The sequence below is a fragment of the Thalassophryne amazonica genome, chromosome 19 (assembly GCF_902500255.1).
Source record: "Thalassophryne amazonica chromosome 19, fThaAma1.1, whole genome shotgun sequence".
NCBI classification, from domain to species: Eukaryota; Metazoa; Chordata; class Actinopteri; order Batrachoidiformes; family Batrachoididae; genus Thalassophryne; species Thalassophryne amazonica.
Genome location: NC_047121.1, coordinates 35,285,666 through 35,305,005, shown reverse-complemented (window position 1 = coordinate 35,305,005; position 19,340 = coordinate 35,285,666). Strand labels below are relative to the sequence as shown.

Below are 19,340 nucleotides of genomic sequence, written 5' to 3'. Positions count from 1 at the left end.
ACCTGCATGATTATTTGTCTGAGCTATGATGCCATTCATGCTGTTGAGGTGTATCTGAAAGTTTGACTTCCAACCTTCTTTATAACAAGTTAACAGAGTTTGAATACGTGGGTTTCCATTGCCCTCCGAATTACGCAGTTTGAAAATATTCTAAATGGAAACATGTATTTCTTAAAAAAAAAAGAAAAAAAAACTTTCAAATAGCCTAAAAAAAAAAAAAAATAAAATTTCCACTTGCATGAGGTAATTTTTCATGTAATTTCAATGTAATACCTTGTAATGCCTTATATTGGAAAAAGTCACTATGACTGCTGGGATAGGCTCCAGCCCCCCGTGACCCTTAAATGGAGTAAGCGGGTATAGAAAATGGATGGATGAATGGATGTACTGGAAACATTTTCTTAGGTGTTTCAGGCCACACATCACACAGAAAGCATTGCATGACATTCTAAACGAGATGGCACAATATGTGTAGACTAAGTAAGAAAGAGAGCTTGATAAACATTCTAAAAGATGACATTATGGCAATGTTGGATTTATAAAGAAGGAAATGCCTTTATTTTAGCGGGACTTTTTCCATGGCCATGAGAAAATGTTGATGGATAACGTTTTCAACACTCTTGTTTGATAACAATTTAGTGTTTCAACACTTGTTTGACTTATATTCAGGGGTGCACATAACTGGTACTCAGGTGTTCATGTGTGCTAAAAATCATTGATGCACAACAGACAGAGGGAAATACTTTTTGCGCAATCTGTCGTTGCTTTCCTCCTATAAAGTGCTTCCTTTGTGTTTTCTGATGCAAGCACTATGAGTACCAGTTATGTGCATGCCTACTTATATTCATGCTTTTTTTAACCACTTACTAAATGTGTGAAATTGACCAAGTATACTGAAATTTTCAAATCCTCTTTTTGAGATACGTAGATGTATAACCTACAGAACCTCTGAATGTGTGGCATTAAGGTCCTGAGCAAAATTAAAATATGATCAGTCAGATGTAACATTAGGCAGTCAGCTATCTGGTGCCCATGTACTGTCTTTGTATGTCATCACAGTTTGCCCAGTCTACGGCCTCTGCTGGATTTTAACTACCTACCACTTACTGACATGCGGATAGCCAGGACATTCTGCTTCTCTAACCTGGGTCAGGCCCTCTACCTCACTTCCCCCACTGAGATTCAGAGGATCACCTACAGCCAGGAGACCTGCGACAACCTGCAGGTCAGATAATCCTAATTAATAAACTTTGAAAAAGTCATGATAAAATCAGTAAGGTCACAAATGTGTCTTAACATTTAATTTCCACCAGGGGCAGCATTTTCATGATATAGCTGTGCTGTGGTGTTTGCTCTGTCATGCATATGGCTTCAGACTCCACTGGCTGAGTTTCAGAAATGGAGCATTTGTTTACTTGTTATTTACTTATTTTGTCCTGCTGGTAAAGGGTGGGGAGGGGGGGGGGGGGGTTGCCCACATAGTTGCATAAGTGTGTGTTTAGTCATGGGATCGGTAGTCTACGTGTTGTATTATTTGCCAAATTGATCAGATTCACTATGCCATTTGTATGTTGATTTCCTGTTTAGTTTGATCTTCTCTGCAAATTGATGCTTATTCCATCAAAAATAGGTTGTGATATGACTGAGTTACGTCACAACCAAGAGGCAAGCTTCGATGGTTTTTGATGAAGTTCACCTGGAAGAAGAAAAGATGCGGTTCTTTGAGTGGCCCCTTGAGGCTGGCTCCAGAACAAAACAAATTCCCAGAGGAGTCCATGTTAAAATGTCTAACTTTAGAGCAGAAATAAACATGTTTACACCCTGATTCAAAAACCAGATTTGATCTGTATAGATAGTTTCCTCCTCCATGACAACTGAACATTGGGGGTTCTGACTTCTTAGTTTAACACATTTTGAACAGCTACTGAGCCCAGCCTGTCATAATATTGGTAACTCGGTGTCTTCTTGATGCAGCTCCTGCCTGCTGCCCCAGGGCTTTGTCTGTCGTTTTCAACATTTTATTGCCAACACCTGAAATAATATGATTTGTTGTGTGGTGAAATGTCCTAACTATCATCTAAGATGTCCCTGCTGCAATATTTTTGCTGAGTGAAACTTAAGTCATATTTAATGTTGTATACTAATGGCCTTAGCACTTTTAGTAGCTGTCAATAGCTTCATCCATTGTTTTGTTGGTGGATTTTATTGGTTAGGATCTGCAGCACTTGGTTTAAAATATGTTTAATTAATCTATTATGAACTGACTTGACCTCGTTATCAGACCGTACAAGGCTCTGGTTAATGTCAGAAGAGCATTTTTAGGGGGATGTAGTGATCACTCCTTTCAGATTGAGACAGATGGGCTTGACATAAACCAGTTTGCCCCACTGGCCCACAGGTCTAGTAGAATTTAGACGTCAGTGGCCCACACTGTAGGAGCACTGGCCCATGGTTTTGAGTGCAAGAGTTCATGTTATTCCACCTTGAAATCCTGCAAATAAAACTGCCTATATAATATAAACCAATCCAGAAAAACATAAAATAGTCTATGGACCATGAAGTTTAAGAAAAAAGAGAATTTATCAGAGGGCATTCTCAAGTGTAAAAAAATAAAGTTACTCCCATAAAATTTAGAGGGCATTTTTTTAAGCAACCCTCAGATTCTGTGGGGGGGAATGGAGCATGGTTAGGGATGGGTATTGCTAAGATTTTATCAATATCGATACCATTATCGATCCGATTCCTTATCGATTCCCTTATTGATACCGCTTGTGAATTTTCTGTGTACTAAAAGTAGGCTTTACAGGTTTTCTATGTCAACAACATTTTATTGAGTCTCAAAGTAAATAAATATGAAATTGGTCACTGGATCCTTAAACTCTGGACCTAAATAAACTCTACATGGTGGCTCCTTGATCTCTGAACATAAATAGAAATAAACAAAATCTGTAGTTTTGTCAAAAGCATTTCAGACATTGGCATGAATGTCTTTCCATACCTCTGAGCTGAGCTCTTGCAGCTGGCTGTGCTGCACTTCAGCATCAGTTTAATTCATAAAGAATGCAGGACGTCTCATTTTGGGAAGAAAAAAAACATTTAAGTTGATTGTCATTTATTTTCTGTATTACAGCATTTGGAAAGAGGTGTCATTTTATTTAAAGCTGCAGTTCCTTTTGAAGTTATTAATTCTGACCAGACTCTGTCTCAGCAGAGAGCCACGCAGCATTTGGAGCTGTGCAAACGGAACGGAGGGCGATTCTCGTTTCTTGACTACCACAAGACGAGATCCCACTTAGCAACTTTAATCTGCACAAAAGTGACTCAGTCACAATTGACATATTTTAATGGCTTTGAGAGGAGTTAAGAAGCGGACTTGCTGCTTCTGAAGAGTTATCATTACTATTATTGCTGTTGTTGTTGCTATTATTATTATTATTATTATTAATATATAAATAAAAATAAATAAAAAATATTACAATTTTGAATACATTTGACTCTTTTATGACAACAAGCGCTGAGCTATTAATTATTATACAAAAAACAAAATCCACACAAACGTGCTGAAATGCCAACAGCTAATGCTAACTTTAACATTGAAAACGCCATAGACATGCTAACGCGTTAGCATCGGTCCCATTTTTAAGTTATAAAATACATCTATCAACTGTTTCAGAAGACCATAACAGGTCGGTTTAACATAAAAGGGTATACGTATATTACTCACAGGCATATGCGCTTTAGGGTTTTAGTTGGGAAAAATTAAGATAAAGTTCAACGACCCAGCGGACCAAACCATTGGTTCATTAGTTCACGCTTCAAAGTGGTGTCGCTCTGCAGAAACAGTTGATTACAGTCCCGCTGCAGGGTCTGCAATCAACGTAGAGAGATGATCATTTTCCCGACAAAGACCCTCAAAAACAATGGCCGCACTGAAGGACCGATAAGGGAATCGTTAAGCAAAAAGACTATTGATATCGGTAGATCGAATAATTTCTTAACGATACCCAACCCGAGATGCGAGATGTGGTGCGAGACCAAAACAAACAAGGAAGAAGAAGACCAAAACAAACATGGCAGACTCTGTGAAGTTTGGTGACACGGAGATGTGAAGAAATTTGACTTAGCCACCACAAATTATGGTAAAATAAATTGAATTTCGCATATTTTTGTAGTGGCCCGAGCGGGCCATCATTTGATAAATTGTAGTGGCTCGTAAGTGGGCCAAATCGGCACCAGGCCAGCGGGCAAATGGCTATGTCCAGCCCTGTGTGTATGAAAGATGTTATGTGTTCAGCTTCATATTCATCCACTTGTGTGAGAGCAACTTGGGCAGTAATTTATCATTGCACATGAACTTTGCAACAAATGTGATCATGGTACTTTGTGAGAAAGGTGACTTAAACTTTTGTACATAGATAATAAAATCAATGGGCCATGGAAGAATCCAAAGCACACATTCATATTCACTTTAATAAATTTATAAAGTGTATATTTTGTATGTGCTGATGTTTGTCTTCTCCAGGAGATGCTCAGCGAGCTGTTTACTCCAGTGGAGACACCAGAGGCTCCAAACAGAGGATTCTTCAAAGGCCTTTTTGGTGGAGGAGCTCAGTCCCTGGATAGAGAGGACCTCTGTGAGTGCATCCTCTAATCTTTAATCACAACTTGAGAAATTTCAGGCTTTTTAACTCATCACTTGAATTTGTCTGATAGTTGGGGAAACAGCTGCTGGTAAAGCCTCTCGTAGTTTGGCACAGCACATACCCGGCCCAGGCAGCATGGAGGGCATGAAGGGTGCTGCGTCGGGGGTTGTGGGAGACCTGGCCCGTGCTCGGGTAGCTCTAGATGAGAGAGGGCAGAAACTGGGCGAGCTGGAGGAGAGAACAGCAGGCATGATGGCCAGCGCCGAGTCATTCTCCAAACATGCTCATGATGTATGTGCTTCACATCTGCATAAGTATCAAAAATCCTATTTCTACAGTTAACACTTCATCTCTTATTCTGCTTTTCTCCCCCTCCTCTTTTTTACCCTCAGATGATGCTGAAGTACAAAGATAAGAAGTGGTACCAGCTCTGATGACAACGTAGGGAGCTTTGGACTCTAATCACGTACATCAGATTCTCTGAGGACTTGTAGGTCTCTGTCTCTTCTCCATTTCTATCCACAGGGATTCTGCTCAACTGACTCACGCTTTTATTCTCGGCACAATATCATGCACTCTGCATTACCTCGGTCACCGGAGGTCTGCTGCGGAGTCCACACTAGCCGTCCCAACCTAATGAGAACAGAAAGAAATGGAACAAGAGATGGTCTTAGTATCTCTCTTTCCATTTCATCTGAAGGAGATGTTCTTTGAACGTCAGTCCTAAAAACAGAAGATGGGACTTTTCATATCCATCAGTCATGCTCATAGATATCGCCTTTATATATTCAAACACGCCACTGTTTTGTTCTGAAACAAGACAACTCTGCAGATAATCTACTTGCGGTGGCCTGGTTGTTTTTTCCTTTCTCTGCCCTTTATGGTGTCTGCCAAACACAGTGGACTTGCACAAGGAGAAAGGTCTGACGACTGTCCTCTCATTCTAATCACGTCAGTGGAGATGTGCGCTTCCATAGAAATCATTGAATCAATGAATAACTTGTTTCCGTTCCACGCTGGATTATTATTTTCTGAGTTTGACCTTTGTCCTTTTGCCATTCTGTTTTTGTCCAGAAAGGGCCTTTTAAGCACTTAATAGGTATGTGAAGAGAAAGCTGATGAATCTGTTGCCTCTCTCTGAATAAGGGCTGGTAGTACACCCGACTAGTTTGTCACAAACCATAACTTTTTCCAACATTTTAAATCTCATTGTTTCAGGTGAGATGAACAGATGGGATATATTCTCTTTTTTCTGCTTCTTTAGTAAAGTTACCCATATATCAGAGCAGTATAGCAATTTAAAGAAGTTTTGATGTTGGGCATTATTGTTTTTTCTGTCGGGTTAAAATGTTGACCCTCAGTTAAAAAAAAAAAAAAAAACAGTTTACACTGACCTATCAAAACTGAAGAGTTGATACACTGGAAAGATGTTGCTCTTCATAGTATTTTAGCTTTTGTGTGGCTGTAGCTCAGTCACATCTATGAAGGATGATCTGCTGAAGGTATGATAGAAGAGAATGTCCTTTACAAATAGATTGCATAATTGTACATTTCTTTTTTGTGATACCTATACACTTTTTTTAAGCTGCAGGTATTTTAGTGACATGTCATAAATGGATGGTTCTTACAGGACAATGGAAGTGGAAATGCTGTCTTTGTATTTGTCTGTCAGTAGGAAGTGACCAATAACCATGAAGTAAGTCTCTCTCTCTCTCTCTCTCTCAACATTCACTTACACAATATTCTGCAGTTGCCTCATGATGCTTATATGCTAACCTCTACCTATATGTGCGTGTTTGTGAACATACATATATTGAAGAATGTGTGTTTGTGAACATACATATATTGAAGAATATGTGTGTTGCAACAGGACTTTTGAGGTTTTTGTTTCTGCTTGACAGTGTTTTGGGTTTTTTTTTCTCAGATGTGATTAACTAGACTTCTATTATTGAAATTAGATTTCTGTTTCACGAGGTGCAAGGATATGCTGCTATTTGTTATTGTAGGCACGTTATCTGTTGGTCTTTTACTTTGGAAAGAGGGATAAGACTTTGTCCAGACTGCTGCCAAATGTTGTAAATAACAGGACAGCTGGACACAAATCTGACCATGCAGGTTCAGGCAACATGACAAAATGTGCGCTTGTGGCCATGTTCTTTTATGACACCAAAGAGTTGCTTAATTTCACAGAGTTGTCTTGATTTTTGCAAACATTAAGAGTCTGTAGGGAGACCCCGACGGCACTCTTAAGAAGCCGACTGTGTACTGGGGCGGGGCATCATTGGCTTTAGCGTCTTCTTATGGACACCCTTGTTCTTGTCCCAAACTGCTGTACATGTGCTCAGAGGACAAGCAAAAGTGAATGTGAAGAGTTTCATTCCAAAACGAAATTTGCATCAAAGAAAATGTCAACTCAAGCAAAAGGATTGCCTGCATGAAGTAATACTATTCAAAATTAATGTAGATTATTTTAGGAGTTTTAACATCCTATTTTAGACAATTCTGTCTGCTTTGGATATGTGAGGTTTTCTGTTATCAAGACCAAAAAAAAAAAAAATCAAACTTATTCATGATGGACAGGAAGCTTTTTGGAATAAAACCCTTCATTTTTAGCTAATGTAATTCTAAGTTACTGTGTGCTACTGAGATATACTTATTTGAAAGAGCAGTTATGTGGATTTTGCACTATATTTTGTAATATTGTTAATATGATTTGAATGTTTCTCTCGTTAACTCATGTTCTTGTTTTTTGAAAGGACCAAAATATGACAGAACCTATGCTTAATCACGTCATTTGCCAATTATGCTGATTGCGCCACTCTGATTTGTTTTCATTGTCAGGTAAATACTATGATATATTTATACATTTGAAAATAAAATATGTACTTTTAATTTCAGTAATATATTAAAAAGAAAAACACTTTTAATTTCAGTAATATATTAAAAAGAAAAACCTTTAATGTAAATTTGAGATGGAATAACTTGCATAAATGTGCAAACAATGGTTGTGCATAATTCGCCTTCATCCAGACATGACGGTGAACATTATCTGGCCAATATATGGAACATGCTCATCTCAGATTGAAGCATTGCTTCTGCAGGAGGTTAATCACTTCATTGTTACAGTCTTTCTACAGTGTGGCCTCAACTTAAAGTGCTTCAGTTTGCAACATATATCCTCCATTGTCTTACAGCACATTGAAGGATGCATGATATTAAGTGTTTACAAACTTGAAACTACAATGTATTATCCCTCTTGAAGATTCTGTTCGGGCATTTGTATTTAAAACCAAGCTGAACAAAACTAGTTCTTGATCACACATTAAAATGTTCCCGTTTTCCTTTGATCAAGCCATTTAGTGTAAGTGTGACAGATTATATTCATTTTGTTGGTACACACGGTTATTTTTCTTTCATTGAAACCTCTTGCTTTCCCAGTACTGTAGAAATGCATTGAAATCAAGGCTTTGCTTAGAGCAGCGTGCAGGAAAGCTTAAGGTTTTTCCTCAGTTGTCATACTTCCATCTGTCTAATGGGATGAATATCTGTGGAGTTGCAGTATTTTCTCATAGTAAGGCAATTTTGTACAGTTTTATTAAAACAAATTTCACATGGATGTCTGACTTAATCTGCTGTCACAAACAATTTAGACTGTAGATATGGTATATATAGATATTATTGTGCAATGGAAATAAATGTAAAACCAATCATAATGTTTTTTCTTGTTTCTGTTGCCATCCCTCTGCCCCAGTGGCTTGGCTCGTTCCTCTCTCATTATCCATGTTGGTGTAATTGTTATATGCACTCAAGTCTATAAATAGGTGGGCAGCAACATATTTTTGGAAACTTTGCCTCTGTACACCACCGCAATGGAATAGAAACTGTTAACATCTGTTTATAATGTGGACTCCAAAACTGCAATGAATCTCAATTTCCAGATCCCACAAATAAATACAATTATTGTTAAAACACATCTTCACTTTGACAGCGAGTTCTCAGGGGAGGGATATATGAATATACGAGGTCTGTCAATAAAGTATAGGTCCTTTTTATTTTTTTCAAAAACTATATGGATTTCATTCATATGTTTTTACGTCAGACATGCTTGAACCCTCGTGCGCATGCGTGAGTTTTTCCACGCCTGTCTGTGACGTCATTCGCCTGTGAGCACTCCTTGTGGGAGGAGTCGTCCAGCCCCTCGTCGGAATTCCTTTGTCTGAGAAGTTGCTGAGAGACTGGCGCGTTGTTTGATCAAAATTTTTTCTAAACCTGTGAGACACATCGAAGTGGACACGGTTCGAAAAATTAAGCTGGTTTTCAGTGAAAATTTTAACGGCTGATGAGAGCTTTTGAGGTGATACTGTCGCTTTAAGGACTTCCCACGGTGCGAGACGTCACGCTGTGCTCTCAGCCGCCGTCGTCAGCCTGTTCAAGCTGAAAACCTCCACATTTCAGGCTCTATTGATCCAGGACGTCGTGAGAGAACAGAGAAGTTTCAGAAGAAGTCGGTTTCAGCATTTTATCCGGATATTCCACTGTTAAAGGAGATTTTTTTTAATGAAAGACGTGCGGACGGGTCCGCGCGTCGGCTCGCAGCCGCCGCGACGCTCCGCCACAGGAAAAACACCTCTGTTGGAAGCCTTAAGGACAAGTTGGAACATGTCCTGCTGTTAAACAATTTCTCATACACTCACTCCACTGAAAGCCATCAAAAGCCACCTGGATTTTACAAATGGTTATCAACACGGAGGTGTTTTTCCTGTGCCACCGCACCGCGTCGGCTGCGTCCCGACGACACACATCAGAATTAAAGACAACACATATACATTTGATATTGTTTACGTGCACTAAACTTGAAGCAGTCCGTCATCCAAATTGAGGCAAAGTGGCTGAAGGCTGCAGCAGGAGGGGCCTGCGCCACCCAGCTTGGTGAGTTGAAGGCTGCAGCAGTAAAAACCGTGCTGCCTTCGAGGTGGCAGGGAGGAAGCTAGGGTCAGGGGAGAGGAGAGACACAAGGGGGGGAGTAATAGGGACGGAGGGAGGGAGACATGCGTCATGTGCAGATGAGTTAAGTTTATGTCAGTTTCTGTCTGTGTGTGCCTAAAGACTGACATTGCTAGGCAACAGCAGGCTGGGGGGGTAGATGGATAAGAAGGGGGAGCCGAATTCTTTCACCAAGGCCGTAGATCCTTTTGGGGGAAGAGCAGGGCATTTGACCTTCAGGGACCGATAAGGCTGCCATGTTGTTAGGTGGAGAGATGCAGAATTCCATTTAATGCACCTCTGACTTTCTAGAGTCCAAATTTATGAAGAATATTCTCCGGTCCTCAGCAGCACATTCCTTTGCAATGCAGCGATATGCTCCAAGGTGGTATCCATTTTGCGTTTGAGTTCAAGAGTTAACGCAGTCTATTACACGGTATTGCCCAACTCAATCATGACAGACAGATAAGGGGATGAGTTTCTGGTAGCAGCCGTCTTGCTATTATTCCTGTACGTCAGCGCAGCGCACAAACCAATCAGTGCCCAAACTCCCACCATAAAAGCAAATAGAAATAAATCCTCAACATCTTCCACAGAGAGTGGAGCCAAGCATGCCACGCTCCATTTCTCTCAGGCGTTGAGAGCATAGCCCGTTGGGTAGGTTCCATCAGGGCACGCAAGGTCCCCAGCCCTGATTTCCTTGTCAAAAAAATGGTGTCAGACACAGGAGAAAAGTGGGAATTCTGGAGTCTGTAGGGGCCCTCCAACAAGGGTTTATCACCATGATGTTGTAGGTGTGGCCCTGGACTTATCACTGTCACTGTGAGGCCTTTACACGAGTTCTGCACTACTTTACCACCTGAATCATTTTAATAATCTATTTAAAGTGACTGGAGACCAAAAACATTCCAAATTACCTTTTTATTTGAAGTAAGAAATATTCACAACAGTGATCAAAGAAAGTAATTCAATATCAGTTTGAAAATAAGTTAGTGTTGCATTAATGCTGCTGTGAGAAGATGAACAAATATATTACAGTAGTGCCACTCTTTAAGAAAATGAGTAAGTTTAACATCAAAGGGTAAAAAAAGTGATGATCCTGAAGAAAGAATAAAGTGACATAGCAGGGTTTTTCTTGGCTTTTTTATTAGCAGCTGGGGCAGGCCAGGAAACACCCTCCAATCTACACTATACATTATTATTATTCTGTAAAAAATGTCTTCAAACATAGGTTTTAAGGAGTCCCTCCTGTCATCACCGGCCTTCGGGGGGGATCCTACCATACAGGATGACCTTCTTGGGGTCATCAGGCAGTGGACAGATGATGTCACAGATGTCTTTCAGGATGTATTTAGGCAGTTTGGTCTGGAAAAGATACAAATAGATTAGAGTTAAAAGTCCATCAGGTAACTTCTTAGAAGAGTTCTCACAGACACTCATTAAGTCTGTTTTTAACGACGTGTTTTGTAAAGTCATTTCTTGATCACAGCTGCACTGACTGATGAAGAAGGTAAAAGCCAGTGGTGTCAAAAAGTACACACATTTGTTACTTAAGTAGAAGTATAGATACTGCAGTTTAAAAACACTCTGGTAAAAGTTGAAGTATCAACTTGACCTCTTTACTCAAGTAAAAGTGAAAAAGTATGTGCTCCAAAACCTACTTAAAGTATAAAAGTATAAAGTAACCTTTAAAAAAAAAAAAGGTAGATGCCACTATAGGAATTAAAGCTTAATTTAAAAACTGATTCGTACATGTGGCCCAAGACCCAAAACCCAAATTACCCCCCAACACCACCTGCACGAAAATGTTTCAATTCTAGAAGCTCTGAAATGCAATCTGGGACTATTCCAGACAATAAACTGCAGTGAGTGCAGCATCCATTTAGTGAGGAAAAAACCCAACTTTCCTTATTCAAATTTATTCTAATAGTATTCTGCTCTTACTAGGATGCAGCAGTTTTCTAGTTTGGCAGATAGTTCTGGAGGAAACTTTCCAAGAAGTTTCCAGAATCATTCAGAAGAACAAGCCCCTCAGCGACAATCGACTTGTAATTTCTTTGTGCGCAGCAGTGACAGCAAAGCAAAAACAGGGTGAATTAATGCACAATCCTTTTATAAGTTCTTCACCTTTCTCCCTTTGTCCTCGGGTCATTACAGCAGATCCACAATGGAGCCGCATGTTGATTCAGTAAGTGTTAAGGCCACATGACATGGAAAACCAGCTGGGGTGGCCTTGAACCAACAACCATACACGCCGGAAACAAGTGCACAAACCGCTTGGCCACCTTCATTTTGAAGAGCATTTTTTGAAGTTTACTGAGAAAAACATGCACACATCCATAGAAAGTCTCTTCAGTCGACCAGACGTGTCTGATTAGACTTTCGCTGATTCTGTTCCGACATTCAGTGGTTAACTTTGAGCTTGCCCCGTACCGTTGCATTGTTCAAACTCCACAATGGAACAATTAAAATCGCTTTTGTCCCAAGTGAAATGTTGAATCTAAAAACATATAAAAAATAATGCTCAGGTTGAAAAATCCCACAGTTCCACTTTAAAAGATTATATTCCAAAACCAAAATTTACCGTTGAATACTCGTGGTGCAGCTGGTCTGACCCTTGCATCGCTGTGGATCCGGTGTGGTTGGTTCATTTTCTTAGAGACCTGCTGAGGGCTTCTCACCTTGGCTGTCTGGGGCTCGATGGACAAAAAGCACATCATCTGCAAAAGAGTCAAAAACAAACACTGATATGTATAATCCACGACCACGGCCAGCAGTAAAATATCAGTATTTGGTGTAATTATATGGATATTGGATGGTGTCATAATAGCACATATTGTTTTATCAGGGTAAGTTAAAAATCACATTTATTTTTACATGTTGGCTGTAATCTTACCGTGAGACACCAGCTGCTGCGTTCAGCATATCAAGTTCATTTGTCAAAATATTTCAGTTATTCTTCATAATTTTATGCTGCCAGCTGTTTTTTTAAGCACCTTATCCTATAGATGGGTGATTCTTTAACTACGGGCACTATTGGCCTTGTAAATGTAATTTCCACCACACCATTGCCTTACAATATAAAGTGCCTTCTGGGCAACTGTTTGTTGCGATTTGGCGCTATATACATGTGCTCTGATGTCACTGTTTATCTCCATAGAAACTACCCAAACAATTTTTCATACAAACTGTTTAGGGACATTACAGTGTTGTGGTGGAAATTACGGCAATAGTGTGGGACAACTACATTTTGTTTAAAACAAATCACAACAGAATACCCCAATTATGTTTTGATTATTTTACTGATATTTTATTCAGAGATATTTTAAAACATTAGAAAAAACGTTTCTTTACCATTCATTTTTATCATTGAAGATCAAAAGTCTGGGTGTGGGACAAGCACAAAACGGCAATATTTGCATATAATGATGCTGAAAAAAGGTGAAAACGTCATCATAGACTACTAGAACAAATTTCTTAACACACTTTCATTGTAAAGATAACTATAAAAGTGTGAAATTTCCCCTTTTTTTCTGTTTTTCATACAATATGATCAAAGGACATAAGTGCCCGTAGTCTAAGAATCACCCAGATATGTTGTGAAACAGAAGCTACAGTCCCAATTTCATCACTTTCCTCTGTGTGAGGCTGGAACGTTCAGCATCTGATGGTTAGTAAACAAACTGGAAATTTAATTCTGATGTGAAAAATATTCAACAGGCACTAAGTATACAATATGGAAATATGTCCACCACTGGACACATGAAGGTTCTTCAGTCAGTCTGTTTTGTCCTTTCTTTGGTTTTCCTTTAGGATCTCACAAGATCACTTGCTTAATGTGACTGTAGTCTGATTTCTTCTGTTTATGGCGAATCATCCCAACTTCAATCATCTAATAAAGACTTCAGCATTCAGAGGTTTGGTTCAGTTCTTTCAAGAAGCAACTTTAAAAATGAATTTACAGGGTTTGATATAAGTTTCACTTCAAGACCATGTAGTTTTTGGATCAGATTTGATGTAATCAACCTGAAGTTGCTTACGTTTGACAAGAGAAGTGTCAGAAATGATTTTATTCCTCAAATAAAATGAATGTAATATGCTGCTAAAATTAAGAACATATTTACATTGGAGTTTCTGTTTTAGATTTGAGTCTCAGAATTAATGTTGGTAAAACAAAAGGCAAGAAACATTTTCACATTTAATAGTAAACACTGGTATACAAATATTTATAAGTTGTCTGCTTCAGATATAAAATGTGCTATTTATTATGGGTTTTGGCATGGTGAATTCAAATATGACAATAGCATTGGCTAATTGGCTACTGTTTCCAAGATATACAAGGTTTCACATTTTGCGTCTACATAATTATATTTTATTAACAGTAGAGTTTTCACGGAAACTCATAAACATAGGTCTTTTTTATGTTTGACTGTTTGTATAATATTTCACCTGTTCTGTTTTTGTAACACTTTAAAAATCAGCAAAAGGGTTACATATTAATCCTTAGTAGCACAGTAGCAGTATTTCTTAAAACTACAGCCATCAACAATTTCAAACATTTTCATTCTCCGTGGCCCAAAATTAGTTTGACTATCTTTATTTCAGAAGCATTTTTGCTGTAGACCAGTGAAATTGATCCTTGGGGGTTGATACGAATTCTTCAGTTGTGAATTCTAAAAGTTGTTTATATATATATATATATATATATATATATATATATATATATACACAAATTCTTCAGTTGTGAATTCTAAACGTTGTCCATCCATCCATCCATCAAACCATCCATCCATCCATTTTCTTCCGCTTTATCCAGAGTCAGGTCGTGGGGGCAGCAGCTCAAGCAAAGCCGCCCAGACCTCCCGATCCACACATACCTCCCCCAGCTCTTCCAGGGGAAGCCCGAGGCATTCCCAAGATAGCCGAGAGACGTAGTTCCTCCAGCGTGTCCTGGGTCATCCCCGGGGCCTCCTCCTGCTGGGATGTGCCTGGAACACCTCTCCAGCGAGGCATCCAGGGGGCATCCGGAAAAGATGCCCGAACCACCTCAGCTGGCTCCTTTCGATGTGGAGAAGCAGCGGCTCGACTCTGAGCTCCTCTCGAGTGACCGAGTTCCTTACCCTATCTCTAAAGGAGCGCCCAGCCACCCTGCGGAGGAAACTCATCTCAGCCGCTTGTATTTGCGATCTTGTTCTTTCGGTCATGAGCCAAATCTCATGACCATAGGTGAGGGTCGGAATGTAGATCAATCGGTAAATCGAGAGCTTTGCCCCCCCTACTCAGCTCTCTCTTCACCACGACGGTCCGATACAGCGACCGCATCGCTGTAGACGCTGCACTGATCCGTCTGTCGATCTCATGCTCCAAGACCCCGAGATACTTAAACTCCTCCGCTTGAGGCAAGGACACTCCACCGACCTGAAGAGGACAAGACACCTTTTTCCGGTCGAGAACCATGGCCTCGGATTTGGAGGTGCTGATTTTCATCCCGGACGCTTCACACTCGACTGTAAACCACCCCAGTGCACGCTGAAGGTCCTGATGTGACGAAGCCAACAGAACCACATCGTCCGCAAACAGCAGAGATGAGATTCTGTGGTTCCCAAACTGGACCCCCTCTACACCCTGGCTGCGCCTAGAAATTCTGTCCATAAAGATAATGAACAGAACCGGTGGCAAAGGGCAGCCCTGGCGGAGGCCAACGTGCACTGGAAACAGGTTTGACTTACTACCGGCAATGCGAACCAAGCTCCTGCTGCGGTCGTACAGGGACCAGATAGCCCTTAGCAAAGGACCCCAGAGCCCGTACTCCTGGAGCATCCCCCACAGGGTGCCCCGAGGGACACAGTCGAACGCCTTCTCCAGATCCACAAAGCACATGTGGAGTGGTTGGGCGAGCTTCCATGAACCCTCGAGCACCCGATGGAGTATGTAGAGCTGGTACAGTGTGCCGCAACCAGGACAAAAACCACACTGCTCCTCCTGAATCCGAGGTTCGACTATCGGTCGAATTCTCCTCTCCAGTACTCTGGAATAGACCTTACCGGGGAGGCTGAGGAATGTGATCCCCCTGTAGTTGGAACACACCTTCCGGTCCCCCTTCTTAAACAGAGGGACCACCACCCCGGTCTGCCAATCCAGAGGCATTGTCCCCGACAGCCACGTGATGTTGCAGAGGCGTGTCAATCAAGACAGTCCGACAACATCCAGAGACTTAAGGTACTCAGGATGGATTTCATACACCCCAGGAGCCTTGCCACCGAGGAGCTTTCTAACCACCTTGGTGACTTCGGCCTGGGTGATGGATGAATCCGCCTCTGAGTCCCCAGTCTCTGCTTCCTCTTCAGAAGACGTGACAATGGGATTGAGGAGATCCTCAAAGTATTCCTTCCACTGCCTGACAAAATCCCCAGTCAGGGTCAACAGCTCCCCACCCGCAGCATAGACAGTGACAGGTGGAGAGCTACTTCCGCCTCCCGAGGCGTCGGACGGTTTGCCAGGATTTCTTCGAGGCTGACCGATAGTCCTCCTACATGGCCTCCCCGAACTCCTCCCAGACCCGAGTTTTTGCCTCTGCAACCGCACAGGCTGCAGCACACTTGGCCAGCTGGTATCTGTCAGCTGCCTCCGGGGTCCCACTTACCAACAAAGACAAGTAGGACTCCTTCTTCAGCTTGACAGCATCCCTTACTTCCGGCGTCCACCACCAGGTTTGGGAATTGCCACCGCAACAGGCACCAGAGACCTTGTGACGACAGCTACGAGCGGCCGCATCGACAATGGAGGTGGAAAGCATGGTCCACTTGGATTCCATGTCTCCAACCTCCCCCGGGATCTGGGAGAAGCTCCTCCGGAGGTGGGAGTTGAAGACCTCGCTGACACAGGGTTCCACCAGTCATTCCCAGCAGACCCTCACGATACATTTGGGCCTGCGAGGTCTGACCGGCTTCCTCCCCTGCCAGCGGATCCAACTCACCACCAGGTGGTGATCGGTCGACAGCTCAGCCCCTCTCTTCACACGAGTGTCCGAGACATGTAGGCGAAGGTCAGATGATACGACTACAAAGTCGATCGACCTCCAGCTCAGGGTGTCCTGGTGCCACGTGCACTTATAGACACCCTTGTGCTCAAACATGGTGTTCGTGATGGACAAACTGTGACTAGCACAGAAGTTCAACAACTGAACACCACTCGGGTTCAGATCGGGGAGGTCGTGCTTCCCGATCACCCCCTCCAGGTCTCACTGTCGCTCCCCACATGGGTGTTGAAATCCCCCAGGAGAACAATGGAGTCCCCAGTCGGAGCACTATCTAGTACCCCTCCCAGGGACTCCAAGAAGGTCGGGTACTCTGCACTGCCACTCGCTTACAACAGTGACAGACCTGTCCCCAGGGGCGTCGGACTGGGGGGGGTAAAGGGTACTATGTACCCAGGGCCCAGAGCATGGGAGGGGGCCCACAAAAAACTGGCATTAAATACATTTTTGTGTTGCATTTTATTAATGTCCATACAATTCATGTTGTAAAAGAAAATAATTAGAATGAATGTAATAAATGGTCCATTTATGGCAAATTAATTACCTAAATGCTAAAAATAACTGCGTGCATTTAGTGCTGTCCCTTTCATTATATATGTGCAGATTTGGAAAAGTCAGTTTTATTACAATGACAGAAAAATCATGCATTAGCCTGCTTGTCTTCTGTGGGATATAATATGACCACAGTCCAGCTGCACACTCACATGCCTACAAAAACACATGCACACACACAAATAGGTTAAACATTTTACAATAAAAAATGTATTATCAGAATGTAATATTAACATTATGAACCCCATGGCCTTTAGTTTCAGACAAAGCAGGAGGTGCTGGTCCAGGTTCTGGTCCCTCATCTTGTCAAATCAAATCAAATGTATTCATTTATATAGCGCCAATTCACAATGAGATCGCCTCAAGGTGCTTCACACAGCATAATAAAAACAGAGTAAATCGAATTCAAAATTTAAAAAGACAAAACCATAAAAGAACACAAGCAACAACGATGTTAGTGAAGGTGAGCTTATGGAGCCACTTTACAAGCAAATTATTTAACTAAAATGTAACTCAATTTTAGTAACCTTTACAACATTTTTTTTCCTGTTTTGTCTATTTGCTTTTTAGGATTACCTAATAAATTGTGTGTCTTTGTAGTCCCAGGAACCGAGGGACAGATAGAAGATGACTATACAAACTATATAATATTACAGAGAATTACAAAGTACGTATACAGAAAAGGAATAGGGCTATTATGGTATGAATCTAGGGAGTATATAATATGAATTAACCTTTTTCGTTATTGATTGCATTGATTTATTCAGTCTAATATTTTTTAAGAAATAACAGGAATTACCTTCTTTTTTCAAATACAGGGTTATAAAATACGTCATTTTTATTATGACATTATTTTGTATTACTTCATAAGACAGTCCAGTACTCCCTTAACCTACAAGTTGTAGGTTAAGGGAGTAATATTCTATTAATTGCCTAATATATTAATAATCTAATGATTACTATATACAATTTTAGAGAAAGAGACAAAAAGAAATAGATCACTGTGCCAAGGAGGGAATCTCTTTAGGGTCAGTGACCCTATGGCCTTGTTTAGAGAAGTGTTTCATAAATGTTAAAAAATTCATATATTTGCAGTTTAGTTGAATAATAAATTGAATTTTGTCTCTTATTTGTTTTTGTCTATAAGCACATGCAATATCAATATCAGTGCTCAGATGACAGTAGCTTCTGGGAAAGGTGCAAGTTGCAATAAACTGTGATGCCAAACGCTAAGGATACATGCTATCCAGTCACAGCAGATGGAACTTTTTTTTTACTACTGAGCAAACATCATTGTTAGACCTTTTTAGGTTCAATGATTCCACAGCGTGTAGATGTTATGGCGTCAGTGACCCCATGGCCTTGGTGGAGGTTACACACTCTCTGAGTGCTTCTAGTTTTTTTTTAGATTATGTCTCACAGTGGACATGCACCTAAGAAGAAAATTTCAGACCCCTCCATGATTTCTAAGTGGGAGAACTTGCAAAATCACAGGGTGTTCAAATACTTATTTTCCTCACTGTATGTATATATATATATATATATATATATATAATAATAATGGATGGTAAGGAGTCCAACCAGTGGGAACAGGTGTCTTTTATACAGGTAACAAGTTCACACAGGTGCAATTAATACAGGTAAAGAGTGCAGAATAAGAGGGCTTCTTAAAGAAAAATGAACAGGTCTGTGTGAGCCAGAATTCTTGCTGGTTGGTAGGTGTTCAAATATTTATTTGCAGCAGTAACATACAAATAAATTATTAATAAATCATACATTGTGATTTCCGAATTTTTTTTTTAAATTATGTCTCTCACAGTGGACATGCACCTCAGAAGAAAATTTCAGACCCCTCCATGATTTCTAAGTGGGAGAACTTGCAAAATCACAGGGTGTTCAAATATTTATTTTCCTCACTGTGTGTGTATATATATATATATATATATATGTGTGTGTGTGTGTTTGGCAAAAATTTGCCTGTTTAAAAAAGTTCTTTCTGAAATATGGTCAAGGATTTGATCCAAACAAATTACGAACCTCTCCAAATTGATTCTGCTCCATGTGGATGATGGAGGGCATGCTGAGGAGCAGTGACATCAGTGATCTGTGTCCCATCCGTCTGAAGG

The 19,340-nt window shown here is 40.7% G+C and overlaps 1 protein-coding gene across 7 annotated transcripts in view; it reads left to right on the top strand.

The window, feature by feature from the left end:
* Positions 1-8,351, top strand: part of stxbp5b (syntaxin binding protein 5b (tomosyn)) — a 62,428-nt gene extending 54,077 nt beyond the window's left edge. For all 7 annotated transcript variants that reach the window (XM_034159814.1, XM_034159813.1, XM_034159812.1 and 4 more), the window contains 4 exons: positions 1,060-1,225; positions 4,523-4,634; positions 4,714-4,934; positions 5,036-8,351. In XM_034159814.1, the coding sequence (XP_034015705.1) occupies positions 1,060-1,225; positions 4,523-4,634; positions 4,714-4,934; positions 5,036-5,077 (541 nt within the window). In that variant the 3' untranslated portion in view covers positions 5,078-8,351. The remainder of the gene's footprint in view (positions 1-1,059; positions 1,226-4,522; positions 4,635-4,713; positions 4,935-5,035) is intronic.
* The last annotated feature ends 10,989 nt before the right edge of the window (positions 8,352-19,340 follow it).